The sequence below is a fragment of the Camelus bactrianus genome, chromosome 10 (genome assembly GCF_048773025.1).
Source record: "Camelus bactrianus isolate YW-2024 breed Bactrian camel chromosome 10, ASM4877302v1, whole genome shotgun sequence".
NCBI lineage: Eukaryota > Metazoa > Chordata > Mammalia > Artiodactyla > Camelidae > Camelus > Camelus bactrianus.
The window spans coordinates 7,191,837-7,219,450 of NC_133548.1; the positions used below are offsets into that span (position 1 = coordinate 7,191,837).

The 27,614-nt window shown below is 55.4% G+C and overlaps 2 protein-coding genes across 3 annotated transcripts; both read left to right on the forward strand.

The window, feature by feature from the left end:
* Positions 1–456: 456 nt before the first annotated feature.
* Positions 457–11,625, forward strand: PYGM (glycogen phosphorylase, muscle associated). Its single transcript, XM_010957094.3, has 20 exons — positions 457–786; positions 1,799–1,900; positions 1,993–2,071; positions 2,184–2,287; positions 2,669–2,800; positions 4,072–4,183; positions 4,291–4,373; positions 4,781–4,924; positions 5,256–5,348; positions 5,585–5,731; positions 5,863–6,026; positions 6,322–6,436; positions 6,979–7,080; positions 7,424–7,571; positions 7,883–7,941; positions 8,071–8,212; positions 8,661–8,868; positions 10,696–10,830; positions 11,033–11,099; positions 11,213–11,625. Exons 1-20 carry the CDS (start codon positions 544–546, stop codon positions 11,360–11,362), a joined length of 2,529 nt encoding a protein of 842 aa, XP_010955396.1. The 5' UTR covers positions 457–543; the 3' UTR covers positions 11,363–11,625.
* A 1,764-nt stretch (positions 11,626–13,389) lies between these two features.
* RASGRP2 (RAS guanyl releasing protein 2) lies at positions 13,390–27,133 on the forward strand. Of its 2 annotated transcripts, XM_010957090.3 has the most exons (17): positions 13,392–13,968; positions 15,137–15,278; positions 15,913–16,015; positions 16,525–16,587; positions 16,914–17,045; positions 17,797–17,947; positions 18,147–18,320; positions 18,478–18,594; positions 19,813–20,094; positions 20,898–20,975; positions 21,175–21,297; positions 21,623–21,738; positions 24,868–25,009; positions 25,278–25,314; positions 25,685–25,861; positions 26,695–26,759; positions 26,920–27,133. In XM_010957090.3, the coding sequence occupies exons 1-15, from the start codon at positions 13,816–13,818 to the stop codon at positions 25,738–25,740; spliced, it is 1,869 nt and encodes a 622-aa protein (XP_010955392.2). In that variant the 5' UTR covers positions 13,392–13,815; the 3' UTR covers positions 25,741–25,861; positions 26,695–26,759; positions 26,920–27,133. The 2 variants fall into 2 exon arrangements, with proteins under 2 accessions (XP_010955393.1, XP_010955392.2); XM_010957091.3 differs by lacking the exons at positions 25,685–25,861; positions 26,695–26,759; positions 26,920–27,133 and adding an exon at positions 25,483–25,678 and having other exon boundaries at positions 13,390–13,968.
* Positions 27,134–27,614: the final 481 nt, after the last annotated feature.

Genomic DNA, 27,614 nt, shown 5'->3' on the forward strand with positions numbered 1-27,614 from the left:
CTTGACAGCCCCTTGGCCTCTCAAAGAAGCCCTGATTGAGAGACCACAGTCCAGCCCCAACCTTCATCTATGACCCAGGAAAGGGGTCCAGATCAAGGAAACTTCTTACCCAAAGTCACAGCCCAGTGGCTCCAGTCAAGCCTCAGGCTTCTCAAGCCAGCACTCTACCCACTGCATCTTGTCTCTGACCCTGCAAAAGGCAGGGACAGGGACAGAAGACAAGACCCCTGTGTGTGAGGCCTGGAGAAGTGGGTCAGCACCGGGCTGTGAACCAGCCAGGCCAGCCCTGGCCCGGCCCCGTGCGGAGGTCGGCCCTGCTCTCGCTGTCCCTCTCTTCTCTCCTCCCCTCACCCTAAAATAGCTCCCAGAGCTGTCAGGGCCAAGACCCTCCCATAGAGGGAGGAGGCGGGGCAAGCTGCCCAGGGCCAGGCTTTAAATCACCAGCCAGCTGGGGATCTCCACTCCCTGGCTGGAGGCACTGCTCAGGCTCAGGCCGCCTGTCCGTCCACACGGTACGTCCGGCCCGCCCTCCCTCCCGCAGCCATGTCCCGGCCCCTGACAGACCAGGAGAAGAGAAAGCAAATCAGTGTGCGTGGCCTGGCCGGCGTGGAGAATGTGACTGAGCTGAAAAAGAACTTCAACCGGCACCTACACTTCACACTTGTAAAAGACCGCAATGTGGCCACCCCACGAGACTACTACTTCGCGCTGGCCTACACCGTGCGCGACCACCTCGTGGGCCGCTGGATCCGCACGCAGCAGCACTACTACGAGAAGGACCCCAAGGTGCTGCTTGGGGCACCCTGGGTGGGGAACGGGCTGGGGCCCTGCCTGAGGCCAGGAGATCTGAACCGAGGGGCAGCCCATTCCTGGGGTCAGGGTTTCCTGCAGTAAAATAAAGGGTCATGCCAGGTTCCTGAGGTTGGAAGATCCAGGGGTGCCAAGTGCAGTGGGTGCTGGGGCCACCCAGGGGGAGAATCCTGGCGTGGGGCAGGTAGGCTGGTTGCAGAATCCTAGGGCTTGCTCAGAGGATAGAGGGGCTGCTGGGAGACAGGAGACCCCTGTGGCCTGGGTTGGACCCTCAGTGGAAGGACATGTCATTGAATGTGTGCGTGGTGTGCTGGTGTAGAAGGTGGGGCGCCGTTGGGGCAGCTGGAGTGGCCAGATCAAGTGTCTGTTGGGGTCATTGGTAAATGTCAGCAACCTGACACTCCTGAGCAGGGGTGGGGGTGGGGAAGATGGTTGGGGCAGGGAGGGGACCCAGGAAACCAGGAGACCAGGCACAATCAGCATCCTGGATCCTGGTGCCTCTCCTTCCCCTTCTTGGGAATGAGGCTTGAGGGCCAAGGGGAGCTGGGCACTGCAAGGACGGGAGGCAGCTGACTCTAGCCCTGAGTCATTGCATGACCTTGAGCCAATGACTTTTTCCTCTGGGCCTGGCCTCCCCTCTTTGGGAGCACTTGGAGGTGCTTCCCTATGTCCTGACTGCCTGATGGGCAGTTGGGAGGACTGCATGTGATGGAAGGGGTTCCCACCCCTCTGAAGCACCTCAGCCCCTGAGTATGAGATGGCCAGCTCCATTTTCCAGATGAGGAAACTGAGGCTCAGAGAAGAAAAGTGATTTGTCCAAAGTCAGAAGAAACGCTAGGACCAGAACCGTACCTGTTGGGTGATGGTTGGAACAAGCTGGGGCCTGGGAGTGGGGCAGGAAGTATAAGAGGTGAGGGCCCAGGTGGGCTGCCTGAATGTCAGTGGGCAGCCTTGACCCCCTCGCCTCCCCATCTGTCTCTCCCGGCAGAGGATCTACTACCTGTCTCTGGAATTCTACATTGGCCGGACGCTACAAAACACCATGGTGAACCTGGCCTTGGAGAATGCCTGTGATGAGGCCACCTACCAGGTGTGTGTGGGGTGGGGCAGGCCTTAGATACTGGGGGATTGACCTGCTGCTGGTTCTTGGCCCTGACTACCGCCACACCCTACCCTCTCTAGCTGGGCCTAGACATGGAGGAACTGGAAGAAATCGAGGAGGATGCAGGACTGGGCAATGGGGGCCTGGGCCGGCTGGCGGGTAAGTGGGCAGGGTGGCAGGGAGGTGGGCAGAAGGGTTCCTTTGCCACTTCTGCCTGGTCTCCTGGGTTCCTGGGTGGGTCTCTGACACCCACCTCCCTGTACACCCCTAGCCTGCTTTCTGGACTCCATGGCAACGCTGGGCCTGGCTGCCTATGGCTACGGAATCCGCTATGAGTTTGGGATTTTTAATCAGAAGATCTCTGGGGGTTGGCAGGTGAGCCACCTTGGGCCCTGACCTTGTAGGGACCCAGTTATGATGGGGAGGACTTCTATTTGGTCATTCATCTGCACATAGATCCAGAACCAGCCCCAGCTTTGGTGGAAAGCATCCTTGCCCCTTCCCCCAGACCTCAAGCCACTTATCTCCAGGAATAGGAGGTCCACACCTGTGGACTCTCTCAGACTCTCATCCACATACTGTGTCCTGTTGGATATCCCACCAGACCAGGGGCCCACCCACCCTAGAGCCCTTCATTCACACCCTCCCTGTATAGGATGCACCAGGCCACTGCTCCTGCTCTAGCCACCACCTGCTGTGTTGTGGGCCTGGCCCTGACACTGCCTTCCTTTCTCCCATGACCTGCCTCGGGCTCAGATGGAGGAGGCTGACGACTGGCTTCGCTATGGCAACCCCTGGGAGAAGGCCCGACCAGAGTTTATGCTGCCTGTGCACTTCTATGGTCGAGTGGAGCACACCAGCCAGGGGGCCAAGTGGGTGGACACACAGGTGAGGGGGGTAGATCCAGTGATGGGGAGGGGAGGAGGTTCTAGAGGAAACGGGGAAATAGGGAAAGAGCTTGGAGTCTACTGGATCCCGTGCTATTTAATAGTGGAAGACACAGACTCAGAGAGGTTAAGTGACTTACTCTAGGTCACACAGCTGGAACCAGGAGAGGCTGGAGACAGGGTTACAGGGGAGCCAGGTCAAGTGCAGAGCCTGGGAGGAGAGAGGCTGCCCTGCTCTACCAAAGCTCCTCCCCTGATCTGGCTGCTCTCCACCCCACAAGCCTCATCAAAGAATAATCACGGAGACTTGGCTCCCTTGCATGTCTGGGCTGGGGACTTGATGGGAAACAAAATAACAGCCCAGAAAGGGGGACAGGGGAGAAAATTAAAGTCCAGAGAGGGCAACTTACTTGTCCAAGGTCACAGAGCTCTTAGAGGGAGCCTAATGCTAAACCAGGTGTCCAAATCCCAGCTCAGCCAATTCTCTTGCTGTGGCTGCTGGTCATCAAGCCTCCGGATGGCTGCACAGGAACCTCTAGGCTTTCAGAATTGGGCATTTGTTCTGCTGTCATCCATGCTAAGGTCCAGCAGGGCTCTGGCTGCCCTCCTGGCTGTGTGCTCTTGGGCCAGCAGCTTCCCTCTCTGAGCTGCAGCTTTCACTCTGCTCCAAATAGGGCATACTTAACACTGGGGAGCTGGGGAGCTGGGGAGCAGGGGAGCAGATATGCCCCCGGCCCTGTGGGAGCAGGCAGTTTTGGCAGCAATTATTGATGTTTGCTAATTGTTGGAGGTGAGCCCACCTCCAGCATGTCACTGCTAATTAGCACTGTGATCAAGCAGGCGTAAGCCCTTTGGATGGACTTGACCTCTGTGACTACTTCAGCCAGGCCTCATGATCCCCCAGCCCTTCCACGAGTCCAGAGTGTGCTCTAGACTGTGCTCGGGCCAGCTGAGCCAGCTCATCCCCATCATGGCAGAGTGGCCTCCAAAAGAGTCCCACCTTGGGCTCTGGGCTCATCCCTGCCTCTTCTTGTAATCTTCACAACAGCCCAGCAAGGAGGGGCAGGGGATGTGGGGAGGCACTGGGATATCTTCTCTTTATGGATGGGGTCCAGAGAGGTTGAGGGGGTCACTTGTGGTTACCTAGAGTTGTGACTAGGGCTTGGGGTTGGGAGTTGGAAGAGTGCAGAGACAGAGCATGGAATTCCAGCTCTCGGGGCCTCTCAGACACGGCAGATGCCCGCCTCTTAACTCCACACGGGTGCCCTGCAGGTGGTGTTGGCCATGCCTTACGACACACCCGTGCCTGGCTACCGCAACAACTTCGTCAATACCATGCGCCTGTGGTCTGCCAAGGCCCCCAATGACTTCAATCTCAAAGACTGTGAGTTCAGCCAATGTCGGCAGCCCCCTACCCACAGCTCCACCTCAACCCCAACCCCGGCCCATGCTCGACCCCAGCCTGACGCTGTTACCACTTTCATTCCTCAGTCAATGTTGGTGGCTACATCCAGGCTGTGCTGGACCGCAACCTGGCTGAGAATATCTCTCGTGTCCTGTACCCCAATGACAATGTATGTTACCCCTGGGTTGGTGACAGGAAGTCTGAGTCCATGGGAGAGGGCAGGAGAAGGGCAGTGACACTCACTGGTGCCCTAGTCACATCCGGGACATACTACTGGCCCTTGTGTGTTCTGTTCTTCCCCTCAGTCTTTTAAGTGGGAGGATGCCTGAGTCCCAGGGGCAGCAGATTAGGGTAGGGCACTTTGGAGGAGCTGTTCCCTGGTGGCGCCTACAATACTCCTGGTCCTTTTATGCCTCCCTCCTGACACCCTCTGCGTCGCTACTTCTTGGTGGGAGAAAGACCCCTGGGTCCTGGAGGTGGGACAGTTCCGGGCTCAGGAATCTTAGAGTGGGTGGGAGTTTCTCCTGGCCACACCCACATTAACGTTAGTCCACGCCCACCACCTTGACTCTCCAGTTCTTTGAGGGAAAGGAGCTGCGGCTGAAGCAGGAGTACTTTGTAGTGGCCGCCACGCTCCAGGACATCATTCGCCGCTTCAAGTCCTCCAAGTTCGGCTGCCGCGACCCCGTGCGCACGAACTTCGATGCCTTCCCGGATAAGGTATCAGGCCCCAGGGTGGGCTGCCCTCTACACCTCCTGTGATGGGTGCCATCCCTCTCCCCTCCTGCCTCAGTCTACACCGCACGTTTTATGGATGAAGTGGAAGCTTGGGGTTGGGGGTGGAAGTGGGGTGTGATCTATTCAGGATCCTCAGTATAACCTGGCTCCCCTCCCCCTCCTGTCCCAAAGCCGCCTCCATGAGGGCCTCCACCCCTAGCTCAGCCCTTGAATCAAGAGGGGCCCCTGAGAGGAGGCTCTAAAGGGGCAAAGGACGATGACCATAGCCTTGGTTTGGAGCCCAGACTGACTCCAAGTCTCCCTTCCCTACCAGGTGGCCATCCAGCTCAATGACACCCACCCCTCTTTGGCAATCCCAGAGCTGATGAGGATTCTGGTGGACGAGGAGCGGCTGGAATGGGACAAGGTGGGCTTCAGGACACCTCCCTCCACCTCTGCCTCACCCCCTTTGTCTCAGGGTTCCCTTCCCAGTCTGGGGAGTGGAAGATGTTTGTGGAGCCCCCACTGAACAGATGGCAGTGTGAGGCCCAGAGGTCCTAGAACCTGGCATGGCAGTGGCAGGGCTGGGGCTCCTGGCTACAGTGTGTGTGGAGAGCCATTGGGCTTAGGCCAGGGGGTCCTGCCTCCCCACCCCGTCTTCAGGCATGGGATGTGACCGTGAAGACCTGCGCCTACACCAACCATACCGTGCTGCCTGAGGCCCTGGAGCGCTGGCCCGTGCACCTCATGGAGACCCTGCTGCCCCGGCACCTCCAGATCATCTATGAGATCAACCAGCGCTTCCTTAATGTGAGAGGAGGCATGCGTTGGAGGGTGGGGCATGGACGATGTGTAAAGCATGGCTCCTGAGGCTCTGGCAGGGAGGGCTGGGGACCTGGGTTCCTGGGTCCCAGACCTAGCTCCTGGCTCTCCCGGCACAGCGAGTGGCGGCTGCGTACCCAGGGGATGTAGACCGGCTGCGGCGCATGTCGCTGGTGGAGGAGGGCGCAGTGAAGCGTATCAACATGGCACACCTATGCATCGCTGGTTCGCACGCCGTCAATGGTGTGGCTCGCATCCACTCTGAGATCCTCAAGAAGACCATGTGAGACCTGCTCCCCAGGCCTTGCCCCTCCCGCTGGGTCCTGCCCACCCCCTTTCTGCCCCACACCGGCCACTCACAGTCACCCTCAGCTGGCCCCTTCCACAGGTGGCACCACTCTTGCAAGCATCATAGCCTTGCCGTCCAGTCCAGTCTGGTCCCCAGAGGACCCCTCTTACACACAGCACCCCCTCCTTCATCCCCAGGCCCCTGTCATCAAGAAATCAGGGTAGGGGCCCCAGAGAGGAGGCCTTCAATCCACAGGAGTGTTTGGTGATCCCCTAACCTCACCCTGTAGCTTCAAGGACTTCTACGAGCTGGAGCCTCATAAATTCCAGAACAAGACCAATGGTATCACCCCACGGCGCTGGCTGGTTATGTGTAACCCTGGGCTGGCAGAGGTCATTGCTGAGGTGAGAGGTCATGTATGGCTAGTAGGGGCCAAGACGGTCACTGCAAGGGGCAGCTGGATGAGGTCATGTATGTGGTTCACTGTAGGGCACCCTAATGAGGGCTGAAATCCATCCTGCACTGTATTCCCCAAGCTTTGTCTGTGTCTGGAGGAAGAGAAGCCTTTTCTTATTTGCATCAGGGTGCCTATGGGCTAATGGAGGATCTGGTTATGAAGGTCAACCTGGTAGAGTTCAAAGTCTAATGGAGGGGGTATCAACAGTTCACATATGAAGTGAGACTAGAAAGGGGCAGAGATTGGCAGCAGGGCCTCAAGGTCATTGCCTGTCAGAGGATAAGGCCAGGAGGAAGGCTTGCTGGGGTCAGATGGTATCAGCCATCAGAGCTCAAGGTTGAGAGAGGAGGAAACATGGACATGCAAACACTGGGAGGCTGCAGAGGCAGAAGCTGCCTGCAGTGGACGGGGCTTGGCTGACCTGGAAAGGGACCCCTCTGGGAGGGAGGACAGAAGAGGGACATGGGCCTGAGAGCCATCTTCCCACAGCGCATTGGGGAAGACTACATTGCAGACCTGGACCAGCTTCGCAAACTGCTCTCCTATGTGGACGATGAAGCCTTTATCCGGGATGTGGCCAAAGTGAAGCAGGTGAGGAGCGCTGCAACCTGGGACAAACACCTGTGTGGGGGCTGGAGTGGAGAGTGCTGGAGGGGCCAGGTGTCTGGGTCAGGGATGGCCAACAGAACTCATCTCTCCTGCAACTTCAGGCCATTGGTAGAAGTTGCCTGGAGTCAGTCCATGGTGGGCATGTATCATCTGACCTCACTGGAAGAGTTCTGACATTGACTAGCAATGTCTGCCCTGATGCAGGAGTGGACGAAGGTGGCAAGAGAGCCTTTTATCCTCTACCTTCCTGGGAAAGAAATGAGACTGTAGGATATCCTGAGGCTGAGGCCTGTTGGTGAGCTCTTCTCCCTTCCCCTGCCTTCAGGAAAACAAGTTAAAGTTCTCTGCATACCTAGAGAAGGAATACAAAGTCCATATCAACCCCAACTCGCTCTTCGACATCCAGGTGAAGAGGATTCATGAATATAAACGCCAGCTCCTTAACTGCCTCCATGTCATCACGCTGTACAACCGTGAGTGGCAGGGTTCCCCCCGGCTCCAGGTTCTCCCCTGTGTGCACCTCCCAGCACACTCCATACTTCCCGATCAGCATCGCATTTGGCCTCAGGACAACTCTTGGAACATGGGATTATCCCCATTGCACAGATGGGCAAACTGAGGCTCAGAGAGGGAGGAAGTGACAGATCTGAGGTCACAAAGCAAGTGATTGCCCAAGTTAGGGCCACTGTCTCCCAGCCCTGCCCTTGCTAGACGGGTGCTGTCAGGAACTACTACCCAGACAAAAAACCTGGCCCACTCACTCAATCCCTCTATTTCTCCACAGGCATCAAGAAGGATCCCAATAAGTTTTTTGTGCCTCGAACTGTGATGATTGGAGGGAAGGTGAGAAGCTGGGCCACAGACTAGGGCTCTGGTCCTTTGATAACCAGGTTGAGGTCCTCTTGGTTGGGTGACAGGATGAGGGGTAGGAGGTCAGGCTGTGGATCTGACCCCACACTGTGCCTCCATCAGGCTGCACCTGGGTACCACATGGCCAAGATGATCATCAAACTCATTACAGCCATTGGGGATGTGGTCAACCACGACCCGGTGGTGGGAGACCGACTCCGTGTGATTTTCCTGGAGAACTATCGAGTCTCGCTGGCTGAGAAAGGTGGGGTACCACCAGTGGGGACCCTAGGGGAGCTCTGATTAGTTCAGTCCCAAGAAGAAATATTAATCTCCTCTTCCTGGGGTACTTGAATTTAAAGAAGGATCTGGAGAGCATAGTGCTCAAGTCTGGAGTCTGTACCCCTAAGGGTGGAATTTCACACACTACAGGGTGAAGTTACAGGGAATATGGGCCTCAGTGGTGTCCTTCAAATCACACAATGGAGCCAGAGGGCAGGGGGAGTCTGGGTTAGATCCCAGATGTTCAAGAATCAACAAGAGGTGGGGGGAGGGGTGGCGCCAGTGAGAGGAAGACTCAGTCGGTGAAGACTGGAGGGTTGGGGTGGAGGGGAATCTGAATCTGGCTATGCCTAGGCCCAGGCTACCTCAAGTCTCCAGGTGATGCGGGGCTCTTCCTGGAGCTGAGCTTGTCCCCTGCTGCCACCCCACAGTGATCCCGGCTGCTGACCTCTCCGAGCAGATCTCTACAGCTGGCACTGAGGCCTCAGGCACTGGCAACATGAAGTTCATGCTTAATGGGGCTCTGACTATTGGCACCATGGACGGGGCCAACGTGGAGATGGCAGAAGAGGCAGGAGAGGAGAACTTCTTTATCTTCGGCATGCGGGTGGAGGACGTGGAAAGGCTTGACCAGAGAGGGTATGGATGTCAAGGGCTCCAGAGTTCACAGTCCACGGGCCGGAGGCACCAAGGTTTGGCTGCTGGAGGGTAGAGCTGGGAGCAAGAAGCATGACTGCAAAGACTGGCCCAGTCTGCACAAGGTCTTAGTTATGGCCATCAGGATTCTAGAAAACTTTAGAGATAACTTATAACAAATAAGGTTTATGAAATGGGAAAGAAAAAAGTAACATACAACTGAAGGGAAAGGAAGAGAAAATAATATCAGTTCTAAGAGACAACATTATTTCTGGAGTTGGAAGTAAAATTAGCTTCTTAGCTCCCTGGCAGCCATGACAAAAATGGAAATACGAGTACAGTACTTACCACTGTGCTTGTGGTCAGAAATGCAGATCTTCAGAGAATATATTCTTCTGGCATTAAATTTTTAAATTTTTATTTTAAAATAGGACTTTTTTCTTATCATAAAAGCAGTACATGCTCATTAACTAGAAGAATACAAGGCCACAAAAATTAAAACAACTGTCATCTATAATCTCATCACCCAGATTTAAAGCTACAGTTCTTTTTTTCTTTATGTATTTATATATGTATATGTATATATATAGTTTTTAAAAGCTGGTAATAATGTATGTACAACATTGAATCCTGTAATCTCAATATTGGTGACTCATTTTCCATGTAGTTAAATAGTCTTCAAAATATTTTAAATGTTTGTATAGCATTCCACCACGTGGACATGCCATGACTTATCTAACCAGTTCCTTATGGTTGGACATTAAGGTTGATTTCTCCTGTTAGTATGAATATCCCTGAGGTGACCAGCTTTTTAGGTTGATGTCCACATCTCTGATTATTCCCTGAAGATAATTTTTAGAAGGGGAGATTTCTGAGTCAAAAGTGTGGGTTCTCAAGGCTCCTGAGACATATTGCCAAATTGTTTTTCAGAAGGTTGGTACCAGTTTACACTTCCACCAACAGCTTACAAGAGCTGGCACTAAATATTGGTAGAAATTTCTCCTATGGGGCTTGACTAGAGGGTGCAGACTTGGTCCTTTGGACAGGAGGGAGATGTGACATGTTTTGAACAAAGTCCAACATCATCAGAATTAGGCTCCAGGTGGACACTTTTGGCTGCAGGATGGAGACCGGACTGGAGGGGGCAAAGTCTAGGTGGAGGACCAGTGTGGGGCTGACACCATTCAGCAGGGAGAGGCTCTTGCCATAGGCCAGTGCTGGGGATGGGGATTAGGGACATCATTGAGGAGGCAGCCTTGGTTTCTGGTTGGAAGCGGGGAGGAAAGGAAAGAGAGGAGGCTGAACTTTGGAGGGTTTTGAACCTGGCTGGCTCAGGGATGGATTGTTCTGCCCGTGTAAGTAGAACATTGCAGGAAAGCTTGCGCCAGGGACAGTGATGAGCTGTGCTGGACAGTTTGAGTTTAAGGACGTTTCTCAGGATATACCTGTTGGCTCATTCTGGAGCCTGGCCAGGGATAGACTTGGGGTGGTGGGGGAGAAAAGCCAGTCATGGATGAAACAAACCTGCTGGGAGGCGGTGGCAGTGTGTGGGAGAAAGAGCGCTTGGTTTGGGGCCTTGGCTCTGACACTTTACCATTCTGCCCTCTCCAGGACTTAGTTTCCTCATCCACAAAATGGGGGATGAAAAACTGAGCTGAGAAGGGAGGGGGCTCCTGGAAGGATGTACAGAGGGAGTGTGGCAGCTGAAGGGAGGGCAGGAGCAGGCTGGGCCTGGGTTTTGACCCTGGGGCTTGGAACTTCCTGGATTTTTGCTGGAGGAGGACCCAGGAACCCCTTGCCAGGGTGCTGACTGCAGCTCTTCCCTCACAGGTACAACGCCCAGGAATATTATGACCGAATTCCCGAGCTTCGGCACGTCATTGACCAGCTGAGCAGTGGCTTCTTCTCTCCCAAACAGCCCGATCTGTTCAAGGACATTGTCAACATGCTCATGCACCATGACCGGTGAGCTGGCTGGCCAGGGAACTGTGCACGTGGGGCTGCTGGGCTGAATAGGGTTCAGGTGCAGTGGGGAGGCTGGATAGGGCTTCTGGGCAGTTGGGGCTTTGGAAGCAGTATCACTGTCCAGGTCTCCAGAGGCCCACCAGCACAGGATGGGCTTGGCCCTTGACCTCATGAAGCTTCCTGCCTCTCCATTCCCCTCCAGGTTTAAAGTCTTTGCAGATTATGAAGATTACATTAAATGTCAGGAGAAAGTCAGTGCACTGTACAAGGTGAGGGGTCTTGGGCCAGGGATTGGCAGGGCTTTGGTGGCCCTGGCTGGGATGAGGTGTAAGGTGGGGACCCCAGTGGCAGAATGAACTCAAAGCTCCCTTTCTGCTTGTAGAACCCCAGAGAGTGGACGCGGATGGTGATCCGGAACATAGCCACTTCTGGCAAGTTCTCCAGCGACCGCACCATTGCCCAGTACGCTAGGGAGATCTGGGGCGTGGAGCCTACCCGCCAGCGCCTGCCAGCCCCGGATGAGAAGATCTGAGCGTCTAGACCAGACCCAAACCTGTCCCTGAGTCTGTCTGCAATCCCTTGGGCCAGCTTCAATTCCTCACCCAGATCGGGGGGTACAGTAGGTTATATCTCTAAGCCTCTTCCTGGAACTCCCATTTCCCCCCAGCCTCGAGATCCCAGTGTTCAGCGTGACTAAGGACACTGTTCCCATCCTGGGCTCCGGCTCTCTGCCCCCTCCTGTTTATGGGTCTGACCAACTGCACCCACTCCCCAATAAACTGATTCTCCTTGGGAGCCTCCTTGCTCCTCTTTCTGTTGGGAAATATTTTTAGCTCAGGGCGGGCATAACAGCAGCTGCGCAGTCACCGTGCCTTACCCCCACCCGAGGCAGGTGCGTCCCCTCAGAAAGGGGGGCGGCCCGTGGGGGTGGGGCCCTGGACTCCGCGGGCCTCTTCCAGGCGTCACCCTCCGCGCCTTTCTTCTCAGTGCTGTGTCCATACTAGGTCAGCGGCCTGCTAGGCAGGCCGGGGGCGTGGCGTCCGCCTGGGTGGGGCCCACCGGGGCTGGGAACCGGGACTTGGGCAGAGGCCTCCAGGACTACTGAAGATCCACGCTGTCGGGGGCGGGACCCAGGAGGGGGAGGAGCCTCTGGGTGGTTGGCGCCTTCTTGACTCCGCCCTTAGCCCCGCCCCACTGCGGCGTTTAAGGGTCTCTAAGCAGGTGGCTATGCTAGGTCTAAAGCAGGGAGAGTGTTAGCTCGGGGGACACTCACAGACCTTCTAGCCCAGGTCAGTGTTGCCTCTCCTGACTTGGGGAAACTAAGGACTAGAAAGGGCCTGTTTCTAGGTCTCCTATTACCAAGATTGAATTGTGGGGGAGTCCTGCCTCTCCAGCCCAGGGGCAGGGAGGGGCAAGCCTCAGAAGGCTTATTTGAGGCCAGTGGTTTCACAGTGAGTGTGTTTGAACCTGAAAGGCCGGAAACGGGTTACCGGCTCCCCTAGGCCCGGCTTGTGGGACCCCAACCGCCTGCGGCTGCCCCTCCCAAGTTCCTCCCTGCCTGGGGCTCAGGCATCTAGGCTCGTCTCCTAGCTGCGGAGAACCCACCCGTCGCTTGCAGTGCCCCTTTCTATCTGGCCCAATGGGGAGCCAGGCTTGCGGGGCTCCAGTCCCTCCTGTGTGAACTGGAGCTTTCCCCAACATCCTCAGACATCGAGGTCCCCGCTCCAGGTAGCAGAGTTTTCATTCCTCTCTCCCCACAAGCCCCTCTCCCCCAAACGCTCCTGTTTTGTCCTAGCCCCTCCCCCAGGCTATCACAAGGACCCGCTGTCCCCACGCCCCCAATCTTCACCAGGCCTGTGCCCCACGCTGCCCGCAGGAAGACGCCCGGCCCCGGGCCGGGTTAGCCCCGTGGGAACGGTTTGTCTCAAAAACAGGAACCCGGGCCGGGGGCTGGGCGGGGCGCCCCTTCCCCACCGCAGTCCGCTTCCTGCCCCTCCCGGCTTCCTCTGCCCAACACCAGGCAGGGAGGGGGGCCTAGGGGTGTCTGGGGTGGGGGGAGAGGACCCTTGATTTAGTTCCCCACTCCACGTCCCGCGAGGCCTGACCTCCGCTCACCTACCCTCCACGCGGCCCATGGCGCAGCCCCCCGCCCGCGCCCCTGGGCTCCCGCGCGGCGCGGCAGGGGAGGGGTTAAGCTGCCGCAGGGACCGCCGCGTGCGGGGCTAGAGGGAGCCCCCAGTGGGGGAGGCGTAGTCGGCGGTGCGGAGACTGGCGCTGGGGCGGGAGGGGCGGGGAGGGGAGGGGGCGGCCGCGGCGCGGGGGCGGGGCGGCTGGGAGAGGGGCCGTGGCGCGGAGAGCGGGCGGGAGCCGCAGCCGCAGCGAGGTCGGCGGGCGGGAGCGCACGGAGGTGGCGCCAGCCGGGCCGGGTGCGGGTTCCTTGCCGCGGGTCCCAAGTGTGAGTGAGAGAGCGCGGGCGGGGAACCGGGCAGTGGAGGCTCGGCCCCTAGGGGCCCCCGAGGGAGGAGCAGGCGGGCTGGGGGCGGCGGATGGGGAGTCTGTGGCCAGGGTAGGGGGTGGGAGGGACCTGCCAAGAGAGCTGAAGCCCCCGGACAATCGCGGGAGGGGGCGGCATCCGCGGCACACCCGGGTCTTCCTAGTCACGTCTCAACAGGACCTCTCCCTGCAGACCCCCCCCATTTGACAGATGAGAAAATTGAGGTTCTGAGAGGCCAAGTGACTCTCAAGGTCACACAGCGAGGAAGCGGCAGAGCCAGGCAGCGATGGGTCTGGGTGGCTCCTAGGAAAAGTCCGCCAGAGAACTCCATAGAGGAGCCCCCACTCCCCACCCCCAGCCCAAGGGAGTATGTGTAGGGGCAGGGTATCTTCCTTGGGGCAAGGCACTGCCAGCGTCTGGGGATGAGGACTGTGAGGGCGCTGGAGACTCAGGGTTGGCCCTAGACCGCAGATGAAGGGGGCGGGGGCGGAATGGGCGTGTGTGCGCACCCACGGGGTGTGTTAATGTGTGGGAGATTGTACATGCGTGTAGGTGCACTGTCTTGCGTGTGTGCACACGTGTGCGGATGTCAGCGCCTCTGTGGCCGCGGAACTCCAGGATGGCCTGGCTCTAGTGAACAGCAGGTCCGGAAGCCAGCCCCTTCAGCGGGTTTGCATTCTGGGGTAGAGAGCTGAGTATGTGTGCCTGAGGGTTCCTTGCTGCAGGTGTGCGAGGGGTGTGGGTGCCATTGTGTGTGTGTGAAAGGGAGGATGGGAGGTAATTGCCTGAGGCCCAGCTGTGGGTGAGCATCAGGCACTCTTGCACCCCAATATGGGTCCCTGGCCTCAGGGGTAGGATGAGTGTCTGTCCTTGAAGAGGTGCGTATGACCCCGCTGGTGACTGGAGTTACTGGTGGAGTCCTACAGGCACTCTCCACGCCACCCCCCGGGGCGCTAGCGCCCCCTTCTGGGCAACCTACTCTGTGCCCGAGCGTGGACCGCCTGCCTGTGTGTGCACTCGGTTCGACTGTGCAGTATGAGGGCCTAGGTTAGAAGCCGGGGCTGGGGATGAAGATGGCCTGCGGAAGGGCTGAGCCGGGACCCTTGGGGCCTTCACGGAGGAGGTGGCTTGGGAGCCCGCGATTCCCAGGCGCAGGCTTCCCGCTGACGCCTCTGTGGGGGGGGGGGCGCAGCGGACTACCGCCTCCTCCTTCCCAGGAATGTTCCTCTACACTCCAGCTTGCCTCCCCAAGGGCAGGCCCCTGGGGGCTGCCACAGCCCCGCCTCCTCTCCCCAGGAGCTCAGAAGGGGGCGACGCGGGCAGGACGCCTGGGTTCCTCCCCCATCTCATCCCAGGGAGAAATTCCTCCAAGGTCCCCTCAGGCTCTGGGTTCCCAAAATAACCCTGCGGGGGAAGGGAGGCTGTGGAGGGGGGGAAGCGGGAGGGATGCAGAAGCGAGCTGAGGGGTGCTGCAGGTGCCTCTGGGGAGAGGACGTGAGAAGAAACGGGCCTACTGGGAGACGGGGCTGGGACACTAACCGGCCCCCGGAGTCCTGGCTCGTCTCCATCCCCGAGGAGTCCCTCAGCCCTCCCGCGACTCCAAGGGTGGGCCGGAAGCTTTTCGGCCTGTTCATTTCACAACTGGTGGGTTGCACCATCCTGGGCCAGACCGTTTAACCCCGGGAGTGGCCGCAGTGGACGACTCCTCCCCTGCCCAGTAGGGGGCGTGCCCGCCCCGCCCAGTTTCTGCCCGTGGGGCAGCTCCCCCGGCGCGCGCCTCACCCGACTCTCGCTCTGCCTCTCCCGGGACAGAGGTCCGGTCTGAACCCCGTGGGAGGCTCCCGGAGCACAGCTTGGCCCAGCCTACCCACGCCGGCGGCCATGGCGGGCACCCTAGACCTGGACAAGGGCTGCACGGTAGAGGAGCTGCTGCGCGGTTGCATCGAAGCCTTCGGTGAGTGACACGGGAGGACACACCCAGCCTGAGCCTAGTCAGGAGCCTGAACCCGGGCTCTTGCCTCCCAGGGCAGATCTCTGCATGCTGCAGCCTGTTTAGCGAAAGTCTCTTCTTCATCGCAGGGTAGAGAGATCCACACCCTGCAGAAAGATAAAATGTTTCCCCTCCCCTTGCCTAGTATGCCAGTGTTGAAGGGAGGGAGGGGGTCCCCAGACTCTGACACAGGAGGAGCATTATCTGTCTCCCCGAGGATCCGGAGGAACTCGCTATCTCCGGCCTGGGAACTGTTTCCGGCTGATGGGGGGAGGCTTATCTGGTGAAGGGGTGCCCTTTTCCCCAAGCACTCAGGAAATGACCTCTGGATTCTTGACCCCCCCCCGGGGGAACCCAGGCTCCTTCCGCCCCAGCTGGTTCCCCTCCGGACTACGGCCCGACTCAGAAGCTCCGTTCCTCCAGCTCCTCGGATCCTGCCTTACCTCTCTCCCCATCTACTTTTTCTTTATAATCTGCCTCCTGGTTTAAGCAGGAGGTGGCCGGGGCCCAGATACCCGGCGGGCTTTGGAGTAGGGTTTAGGGACCACAGCTACGGGACCAAAGATCAACCCTCTTCTTCTTGACCCCGCGGAGTTAGATGACTCCGGGAAGGTGCGAGACCCGCAGCTGGTGCGCATGTTCCTCATGATGCACCCCTGGTACATCCCTTCCTCTCAGCTGGCGGCAAAACTGCTCCACATATATCCTTCGCGGACCTCGCCAAGGGCCCTGCAGTCCAGAGTCCAGGAGCGAGTCCCCTTGCCCAGCCCAGGCAGAGGATGGGCTTCGCTCCTAGAGCTCCTCCTACGTCCCAGAAGTCAGGATTGGCCCAGGCTCCGCCCCTTTCCTCCCCCTCGGGACTTAGGCTCCGCCCCCGGCTCGCTCCCCAAACTAGGCCTTGCCCTCCTCCTCCCTACAGTCTAGGACCTGTCCTTACTCCCAGCCTGGGTCTGGCCTCTTGCCTCTCTCCCAGAACCCAGATCCTGCTCTCAGCCTCTCCCAGAACCTAGTTCCCCTCCCACACATGCACCCTCCCCAAAGCTCGCGCCTCACCTTTGCGGTCAGCCCCTTTCCAGAGCTTCTGACTGTTGGTCCAGATCCCACCCCCAGCATGGCCCTACCCTCAGCCTCCCCCCAGAACTCGGATCCCATCCCCTGCCTCCATTTCAAGAGTAAGGTCCCATCCTTGATTTCCTTAACTCCCCTTCACCTACCAACAATCCCGGAAGGAAAACTCCAGTTCGCTGCAGGTGAAAACATGCCATCTGGTCAGGTGAGTCTTCCTCTTAGGGCTCTGTCCCATCCTCTGCTCCCTTCTCTCAGGCTTCCGACTGGCCTGAAGGAGTGGAAAGAGTACTTCTGGAAGTTGGTCATGTGGGTTTGAACCCTGGCTCTGTTCTTGGTGTGAGTGCGGCCACAGGCTTGCCCCTTCCTGGTCCTAGCCTGGTCCCTGTTTTCTGATCCACCCAATGTGGGTGGGGAAAGAAAGAGCTGGATGAAGGGAGGCAGGTATTGAGGGTCTTCCTTCTCTTTGGAGAACTACAATCCCAGGGGATGGTGGGAGAAGGGCAGCTTTGTGTGACTCTGAACCTCCACCAGGTACTGGATCTCAGCATTCCCAGCGGAGTTTGATTTGAATCCCGAGCTCGCTGAGCAGATCAAGGAGCTGAAGGCTCTGCTAGACCAAGAAGGGAACCGCCGGCACAGCAGCCTCATCGACATTGAGAGCGTGTGCGTAGGGGGAGCTCGGAGGGCTAGGAAGGGCACTCAGCATCTTACACCATCTGCACTTAATAAATGTTTGTTGAATTGAATGAGTGAGGGTCATGTCACTCTTGCTTAAAAACCTTCTATGGCTGCCTCCTTCCTTCAGACCACCTTGGCTGGGGATGAAGGCCTTTCACAGTCTTGTTCCTGCCTCATCTTCCACAGCCCACCACCCATACCAGTCTTCTCATCCAGCAGCTACACAGGTCCACTCACCATTCTGCAGCCCCTGCATCCTTTCCCCTCATGGCGCTCTGCTCACATCCCCTTGCCTCCTCCTACATGTTACCAAGACTCAGCTCAAGTGTAGAGTGTCTGTGGGCTCTTCCAGGGCAGAATTTGTCATTCGGCCTCTGTTCCTCCATGGTGCTTTGTGCAGACCCCTGTGCAAAGACCTCTGTACGCGTGCCACATGTTTTATGATTGTTTGTTTCTGTGTCTGTCTCCCTCAGTAGACTGTGAGCTCCTCGGGAGCAGGAACCGTGTCTTGCTCATCTCTGTACCCCCAGCGCCTAGCACAGTGCCTGGCACAGAGTACGTCTCCCATAAACATGTGTTGAATGCATGATGAAGGGGAGATTGCAGGAGTTGCTGGGACTGGGGACATTTTGTGTTCTGCACAGTGTCTCGAAGTCAGCTTGAGTGGAGTGAGTGTGGGACCCCGAGGGGTAGGGCATCTCCAGCAAAGGACTTATTATCCCTGCCCCGCCCCCAGCCCCACCTACAAGTGGAAGCGGCAGGTGACCCAGCGGAACCCTGTGGAACAGAAAAAGCGCAAGATGTCCCTGTTGTTTGACCACCTGGAGCCCTTGGAGCTAGCGGAGCATCTCACCTACTTGGAGTATCGCTCCTTCTGCAAGATCTTGGTGCGGTTCAAGGGCCTTTGGTTAGGGCTTGCGTGTGGGCTGGGGAGGGGGTCCCAGGAGAAGCAGGGTCCCTGGGGCAGGCGAGGTCACAGGGTGGGTCTGGGGTTTTGGTGTAACCACCAAGGGGCAGCTGGAGGGTGAGGAGTGGCCATTGGTGAGAGGAGGGGCCACAGGATCCTGAGGCAGCTCCTGCCCCCAGTTCCAGGACTATCACAGTTTCGTGACTCATGGCTGCACTGTGGACAACCCCGTCCTGGAGCGATTCATCTCTCTCTTCAACAGTGTCTCGCAGTGGGTGCAGCTCATGATTCTCAGCAAGCCCACAGCCCCGCAGCGGGCCCTGGTCATCACACACTTCGTCCATGTGGCAGAGGTGCCTGCCCCTCCCCCGGCCCCAAGATTCCCAGTTGCCTCCTGCCAGAGTCCCTCCTTTCCACTAACCCACTGCCAGAACTCCAGGAAAGCTGGGCCAAATTCTGGGGCCACTTAGTAACTCACTGCCTCTTCTCTCCCTGTTTACACCCTGCCAGAAACTCCTGAAACTGCAGAATTTCAACACGCTGATGGCGGTAGTCGGGGGTCTGAGCCACAGCTCCATCTCTCGCCTCAAGGAGACGCACAGCCACGTTAGTCCAGAGACCATCAAGGTGCCTGAGACTAGGGGGTCTGAGGGAGAGCCTGGTCAAGCCCTGGGGCCAGCCTTCCCAGGTCTGGCCTGACTGGGAACTCCCAGCAGCGCTGAGGGCTGGGCACCCCGTCTTCATTTGGCTGATAGGGAAACTGAGGCTCAGAGGGGTTAAATCCTTCCCAGGTTGCACAGTGCAAGTGGCAGTGTGGGGCCTCACAGATCAGCCTTCAAAGCTCGTGCTTTCCTCGTTTCCTGCTCCTTGTATTTTATTTTTTAAAAACATGTCAGGTGACGTACATATAGAAAAGTATATAAAACATACATAGAGTTAAAAAAAATGATCAAGAAAACACCTGTGTAACCACTACTCGGGTCAAGAAGTAGAGCATTGCCAGCCCCCAGAGCTCCCAGCACCTTAGAGCATAACTCCTCCCCAGCAGAGTTGACAATGTCATGACTTTCATAACGATGCTGAACTTGCTTTTCTTGATAGCTTTACCACCTAGGTATGCATCCCAAAACGATTTGGGCTTTTGGTTGCCTATTTTTGAATTTTCTCTGAATGAAATCATGTTGTACATGTTATTCTATATCCTGCTTCTTTTGTTCTTTCATTCTGTTATGTGGAGCAATTGTTCATTCGTTTCCATTGCTATATAATATTTTATTGTAAATCCACCCCAATTTATGTATCTCCTTAACTGCGGAACACTTGGGGGTTTTCCAGTTTGGGTTGTTACGAATGACACAGCTAAGAACATTCTTATAAATCATTGTCCTCTGCTGCTTTGCCTCCCTGAGCCTCAATTTCTTGTCCTGTAAAATTTATTAATTTGTTTTGGAGGGGAGGTATTTAAATTTACTTATTTATTTTTAGAGGTGTTGCTGGGGATTGAACCCAGGACCTTGTGTATGCTAAGCATGCTCTCTACCACTTAAGCTATACCCTCCTCCCCTTTGTCCTGTTAAACGTTGATGAGAATCTGTGCCCAGGACTGGTGTAGGGGTGTGGGATTTGACAGGGGTATTCCTTTAAACTCATGAGCTATGAATTAGGATTCCCTGGGGGCTGAGGGCACCAGCATTGGGGGACAGTGAGGGAGGCTTTTGACCCTTCACCCATCCCTGACTCTTCAACCATCTCATCTTCTCCCACTTTCCAGGGCTGAGGAGGGGAGGGTAGTTGAGCCGATGATACACGATGTGTGGGGCTGACCCTATGCCCTTTGCCCCCTAGCTCTGGGAAGGTCTGACAGAACTAGTGACGGCCACTGGCAACTATGGTAACTACCGGCGCCGGCTTGCAGCCTGTGTCGGTTTCCGCTTCCCCATCCTGGGTGTGCACCTCAAGGACCTGGTGGCTCTGCAGCTGGCACTGCCTGACTGGCTAGACCCCGCCCGGACCAGACTTAACGGGGCCAAGATGAAGCAACTCTTCAGCATCCTGGAGGAGCTGGCCATGGTGACCAGCTTTCAGCCTCCAGTGAAGGCCAACCCCGATCTGCTGAGCCTGCTCACGGTGAGGAGCCGGGCCCCGGGGTTGATAGCCACACCTGGTCCTAAGTTTACATGAGGCTGTGGGCTTGGCCTTGGGTTCTCAGTTCTGGTCAAGGAATTGAGACCCAGCCTGGGCCCCCGGGTTTGGGTGAACTCTGAGATGGGTTCCAGGCTTCAGATGGGGCTGTCGGCCCAAGGCTGGCATGTGGGCTGGAGGCTGAGCCGGAGCCCTGAGTTAAGTTCCAAGTAACGTGTTGTATTCAAGGTTTGGGGGTTAAACTCTGGATTCTGGGTACAGGAATGGTTTCTAAACGTGACCCTGAACTCTGAGGTTCTGAGCTTGGCCTTGGACTTAGTTTTGAGCTCTAGAGTAAGGAGTTGGGTTCTAGTCCAGATCTGGACTAGGTTCTAGTCATTGGACCAAGCCTTAGATTTTAAGGTTTGATGTGAAGTCTTACCTGTTTCTAGGCTCTGGACTGGGATCAGGATTACAATCTGAGCTGGGGTCTGGATGCTGGGTTGGGGTCTATGTTGGGGGTGAATTTCAGAGCTCTCAGCTGGGATGTGACCCCGATTCTTGGCTGAGATCTTGGCAGTTCATTGTGCTCAAGGTTTGGGGCCAAGTTATGGATTCTGGTCTGTGTGCAAGGCTGGCGTATGGTTGCTGGTGTGTATTCTAAGCTGGCCTTTGTCCTGAGTTTAGCTTCTGGACCAGACTCAGGGCTGGGCTATGACCTTGAAGTGGACCTGTGGCTCGGGGTTCTGGGCAGTGGGTTCCTGAGAGCAGCAGGGGTCAGTGCATGTGATCAGACCCCTGTGTCCCAGGTGTCTTTGGATCAGTATCAGACGGAGGATGAGCTCTACCAGCTGTCCCTGCAGCGGGAACCGCGCTCCAAGTCCTCGGTGAGGGAGAGAATCCCTGCTTACCCACTGTGCGTCCTCTTCCTCCCCCACCCCTGCCCTCTTGAGAATCCCAGGAGTAGAGGCTACCATATCCATCCTGCTTGTTGAGCAGGCTTCCTTCTCCCCAGGGCTTCCCCTCTTACCTCCCCTGGTCCCTGGGTTCTCTCTGGCCCTCACTCAGGCTTGACCATCCCCACAGCCAACCAGCCCCACAAGCTGCACCCCGCCTCCCCGGCCCCCAGTGCTGGAGGAGTGGACCTCAGCTGCCAAACCCAAGCTGGATCAGGCGATCATGTTGGAGCACATCGAGAAGATGGTGGAGGTGAGACTCCATGCAGCCAGCTCTGGAATCTGAGGGATGAGGGGACAGGTCTATAGTGGTCGGTCAAGGCTGGTTTTGCCAGGACACTGCCCTGGGAGCCACCACTAGTGCCATGTTCAAGGGCTAACACTCAGTCTCCAGAAGACATGGGGCTTAGCTGATGGCGGGGTTTAGGATGGGGGTATGGAGGAGGGAGGTGGTGGGGGAGACAGATAGCTGCCCACATATAAACTCCCCTCCAGAACTTGGACTGGGAATGTGGGCAGGATGAGGCGCACGCGCCTTGTCTTCTCCCTGCCCCCATCTGTCCCTCTGTGTACTCCAGTCTGTGTTTCGGAACTTCGACGTTGATGGGGACGGCCACATCTCACAGGAAGAGTTCCAGATCATCCGTGGGAACTTTCCTTATCTCAGCGCCTTTGGGGACCTCGACCAGAACCAGTGAGGAGGACTAGGGGCAGGGGGAGAGGGAAGGCAGGCTCACTTCCCCTTGGGTTTTGGTTTCCTCCCATGCAAGATGAGGCCATTGAACCAGATGATCTTGGCTGAGGAAGCCACCAATGTGAGGAGGGGCTCTTATTTTCGGGGAGGCTGCCAGCTGCGGAGGCACAGGGTTACCCCACTTATTCAGACCAATGAGGCCAGGGGAGGGGGTTCCACCTGAATCTTGCAAAGAGTGTGGCCTGAGGACTGCTGCTACATAAATGCCATTTTCTTTGTGGAACTCACGGCTGGCAAAAAGTGCGGGCAAGTCGACCTCCTGGGTAGCCTGTTTTAATGAATAGATAAGAAAGGCCTGCAATTAGCAGCACCCATTTGCTTATCAACAATTCACATGCTGCCAATTTGGACGAACAGCTGGTTCTCTGAAGTAGGTTAAACCTGCCCCCTGCAGCCATGTTCATCCCCCGGTTTTGCTGAGCAGACAAAATTCCAATCAAAATTTATAGTCCATTCCAGGTCGATTCACTGTTTAATGTTATCCAGATTTCAAAAATCTGGGTATTTTTTCCATATAAAAATCCGTAGTAAAAAAAATCCGGGTAGTAAAATAGATTTATATGAACAAAGTATGTAAGGTAAGAAGTGAAAGTTCCCTCCCTCCTTTCCTGATTAGAGGTTGTCATTAGTAACACTGTTAGCTGTTAGCCGTTACTGGCTTGGCAATGCCTGCATCCTTCCAGTCTTTTTTTCATGCATGTTGCAAATTGATAGAGAATTGGTCTCTGTCTGTTTCATGGACAAATAGGATTATAGTATAAATCTAGTTCTGCCCCTGGCGTTCATTGTAGTTGCTTTGTTTCTCCTCCCAGAGTTGACAACAAAGCATTGAAAACTGGGTTTTCTCTGAGTTGGAAACAGAGTTCCATGTCACCTCCCTAAGTGGGGCGGATTTTTTTCCGGGTCACCTTTTAGTGAGAGTGCAGCCCTTGCAGGCCTTCAATGACCCAGCTTCACACAGACATCTCAGCTGCAACTCCCCACTTCCTGCAGGCCCCAGGCCTCGTGCTCAGCCCCTGGTTGGGTATCAAAACCCAGCACCTGGCTCCGGGGTAGCCGTAGCCATCAGGCTCCAACTCACTGCCTCAGTCTGAAGATCTCATTTTGTTTCTGCAACTTGGGGGTTTCCATTTCTTGCAAACTCACCTATGCACTTGAAATAATTTTTGACATCTTTTAACCAGCATCTAGGTATTTGTGGCAGTAGGGTTTTTAGGGTTTTGTTTGTTTTTATTTTGAGATCATTGTCTTGACAGACCTGCACATCTTGTGTTTTGTTTTTTTGTTTTGTTTTGTTTTTTGCTTTTGTTTTCCACTTAAACCTTTATCATGGACATCTTTCCGGGCCACTTCATTCTTTAGAACAGCTGCAGAGTATTACACTGTATGGCTGGGCCATCATTTCCCTCACCATTCTCCTGCTGGTGGACGTGTAAACTGTTCCCAGTTTTTCGCTATTAATATACACCATGCTGCTGTGAACATCGTTGTACCAATGCACTCAGGCCACTATTTCTGTAGGAGAAATTCCTAGAAGTGGGATAATTGGATCAAAAGATATGCGCATTCTAAATTAGGAGAGAGACTGCCAAAGTGACCTCAGGCAAGGTTGTGCCAGCTTGCACCCCCATCAGCAGGGAACGAGTGCCCATTTCCCAGCTTCCTTGCCAACAGTGGATGCTATAATAAGCTTAACAATTTTGCCAGTCTCATTGGCAAGTGGTATCTTGGTGAAATCTGCTCTTCCTTAGTATTTGTGGGGGTAGGATATCTTTTCATATGTCTTTCAGCCACTTATATGTCTTCTGTTAGTTGCCTATTTGTGTTCTTTGTCCACGATTCCACTGGGTTTGTCTTTTTCTCATTGATTTCTAGAATCTCTGTTAAGGGATATTAACCCTTGATGTTGAATATGTTTGCAAATATTTTCTCCCAGTCTGTCATTTATGTTGTCCTTTTCCATATAAAGTTTTTAAAAAATGTGTGCTCAGTATGTCCGTCTTTTCCTTTATGGCTTCTCGGATTTGTGTTCTGTATAGAAAGGTCTTCATCCCCTCAAGATTACAAAATTATTCTCTTATATCTTTTCAGATACGATGAGAATTTTATTTTTTTACATTCGTGTTCTCAGTTCAGTGGGAATTTAGTTTTCATGCACAGTATGAAGGAGGAGTCTAGGTTTATATTTTTTTTAATGGTCAGTTGTTTCAATCTGCCATTGATTTGACAGGTCACCCAAATACAATGGGCAGGAGTTTCTGACAAGGGCTAACCCTGATGGAAATACCTCCCAGGTGGTCCAGGACCTATTAAATACACAGACACTGTTGTCAGTGCTTCACGTGCACTGTTTCATTTAGTCCCTACAAAACCCCTTGGAGCTACAGGAACTACCGTTGTCCCCATTTATAGAAGAGGAAACTGAGGCACAGGGAGACTGACTAGCCTGATGCCACACAGCCAGGAAGTCGTGGAGCGCAAATTTGAACTGAATTCTGTCTCCAGAGCACATGTCCACTTGTTCCCTAAAATATGTTAGTAGGTGAAAATGGGGCTCTGTGGGAAGCCCCCGATTATGTGGGAAAACCTGATTACGAGTGTCTTTATGGCAGGATTATGAAGGAGTGAGATGGGTGTGTTTTTTTCCAAACTTAACTGGTCCCCCAAATCCTCCGAGGTCTCTTAGTTCTCAGGGCTCCCGACTAGCGTCCTGCAGAGCTCACTTTGGGAATCAAAGGCTGATAATCCCATGGGAAAGTGCAGAGCAATTTTAGTTTACACACCAGGTCTGTGAAGTGGGCAGGGCAGGAATTATGATCCCCATTTTTCCAGGGAGGAAACCCAGGGAAAGTGGCTTGCCCCAGACCACACAACTAGTTAGTAGCTGCTACTGTATCTGCCTGACTCCAAGGCTAGTGCTCTTTCTTCTCTCGGCACCAGGGATCCAAAATCAGGAGTCAGTGAGGATCTGTTATTGGGTAGGGGGTTTTCCCAGTAGGATGGATTAGGCTGGTGGTGGGTGGTCCCAGGGAGGCCCCCAGAGCTGAGGCGCTCCCCTTCCCTGGACAGGGATGGCTGCATCAGCAGGGAGGAGATGGTCTCCTACTTCCTGCGCTCCAGCTCTGTGCTGGGCGGCCGCATGGGCTTCGTACACAACTTTCAGGAGAGCAACTCCTTGCGCCCGGTCGCCTGCCGCCACTGCAAGGCCCTGGTGAGCCCCCGCCCAAGCCACACTCCTTTAGCACCTGCCCCAACCAACCATGCCCCGCCCACCCGTCTGGCCCCGCCCCCGCCGGAGCCGCCTCAGCCCAGGCAAGCCTAATTCCACCTGCCTCTTTTTTGTTGTTCTGAGCCAATCTCTGAGGGGCCCTAAGGCCCCAGAAAGGGTCAGTTCCAGTCCCTGCCCTGGTGAAGGAAGAAGTGGAGTCATCACCTCTAAATCCCTACCCCTACTACTACGGCCCCCTCCTCTATTTCAGATCCTGGGCATCTACAAGCAGGGCCTCAAATGCCGAGGTGAGATGGAGTGGCAGGGCTGCTTGGCTGAGTTTTTGGGGGAGGAGTTACTGTCTGGGTGGAGATTCTTATTTTGGTGGGGCAGTTGCCAAGGAGTACCTTAGAGCTAGAGAGGCATGCTGATTGATGTGAAGGGAGTAGCCTTTAACAGGGATTTTATTTTGGTAGGGCAGCTGCCCAGGATCAGGGAACTTTGAAGAGGGCACATACTGGCAAGTAGGATGAAGAGAGCACTTTGAAAGGAGGCTCTTGTTTTGGTGGGGCAGCTACCCAGGAGCAAAGGGACCCTGGGAGAGGTGCAGGCCTACAGGATGGGATGGAGGGTGTTCTGACCAATGGTCCTGGCTGGGCTTCCCATCTGCCTCCCCAGCCTGTGGTGTGAACTGCCATAAGCAGTGCAAGGATCACCTGTCAGTCGAGTGCTGACGCCGGGCACAGAGTGTGAGTCTGGAGGGGTCTGCACCCTCACCCTCACCCACACACACCCACCATCGCGCCTTCAGTTTTTCCCTGCCCCGCCCTGGCAGGCGAGGCTCCCGGCCTCCAGGTAAGAGGGGGTCTTGTTCTGTACTGGCATGTGGAGGGCGGGAGGTGGGGCCGTTGTGGCAAAGTATTAACTTCTCCAGGATGGAAACCATTCCAGGCTTTGTAATTCTCTTATTTTGGTGGGGTGATGAAGAAGGGTTGGATAAGTAGGGGTGCCAGAGGATGACCAGGGAGCCCTCAACCCTCGAGGCTGCGAAAGAGAAAGACTAATATATAAAGAGTAAAAGTGAAAGAGGCTGCAGGATTCAGTTTGCACTCTTATTTTGTTAGGAGGATTGAAAATGGATTGATGGGGGAGTTTTGTGAGTCATTTGCTCATGTTTTCCTTTTTGGTTGCTTTTGAGACTGTTCTGAGAAAAGTCCCTTTCCCATCAAATCTCCCAGTGGCTCTCTTGGGGTCAGTGGTGATTTTAGGTCAGTTTTCTGAATGACAATTCCTGAAATGATTATTTTGCTAAGAACACTCTGAGCAACCATGGTAAACTGGGGTCTAAGGCAGTTGATCACAACCATTCAGATGGGCATAAGTCCTCAAAAGTAGAAAAGATAAAACCATTTGCATCGAGCCTTCCAGAAGTGCTAGGGTCTAAAATGTGAAACACATACAAAATTGACATTTAAGCAAACTGCACTGACAAATCTGTGGCTGCAGAAAAGCTGTGGCAAAATGAAAACTTAGAGCCTCAAAAATTGGGCTGTTTGGTCATTCAGTGAATTGATTTTTGGTGGATGCATCTGCTTCTGGGACGGGGCAGGGTGCCTCCAGTGAGTGGGAGAAGGGCTGTTGAGGGCACAGGGACCCAGGAGTTGGCCCTGCAACCTCCCTCCCTGCAGGGATCCGAGAGGAGGAGGTTCAGACGGTGGAGGACGGTGTGTTTGACATCCACTTGTAATTGATGGTGAGTCCTCCCACAGCCTGTGCCAGAGCCTCCTCACGCAGGACTGGGGCCCCTGGGGGAATCTGGGAAATGGGTGCTCTGTCCAAATGGCCCAGGCCAGGCGGACTCCTACATTTGGGAGAGCGGGTCTTCCTCACAACATCTGTTTTTCTCTTCCCAGCTGTGACTGGATCAAGCACTTCTGCCTGCCTTGGAGAAGAGACTTGGACCAGAGCAGGGAGCCCGGGGTGCTGAGGCAGCAGGCTGGGGCTGGGGGGTGGGTGTGAGGGTGGCATGCAGCTGAGGGCGGGGCCAGGGCTGGTGTCCCTAAGGTTGTACAGATTCTTGTGAATATTTGTATCTTCCAGATGGAATAAAAAGGCCCGTGTAATTAACCTGGACCATCAGCGCCTAGAATCCTCGTGGTGGGCAGAGGGCCATAATCACAGGGATTAGAGTCATCGAGTCTAAAACTTGATGGTCAGAGAGTCTTGGGAGATCTGGAATCTCATGTGTCTGGAATCTTGAGGGGAATTGAATCCTGGGGGACAGAGCATTAGAACCAGGAAACCTTGGAACAGAGAATTTGGGGGAGGGTCTAGAATTTCCAGAAGTCCAGTATCTTGCGGGGGGTCTAAAACTTGAAACTAGAATTGCTGAACCCAGTGGTCATGTGTAACCATAGCCTTCAGCCCACAGCCGAAATTCCCTTGCTTGACAGGTGGCCTTTCAGCCTCTGCTTGAATACTTCCAGCTATGGGGAGCTCACTACAGAGAATCATGGGAGGGAGAGGACAGCCCAGAGTGCTGGCTGGCTGTGGGGGAAGGAGGGAGGTGGGGGCCACACTCCTTGGGCTTGCAGCCTCCTGGCCTGGT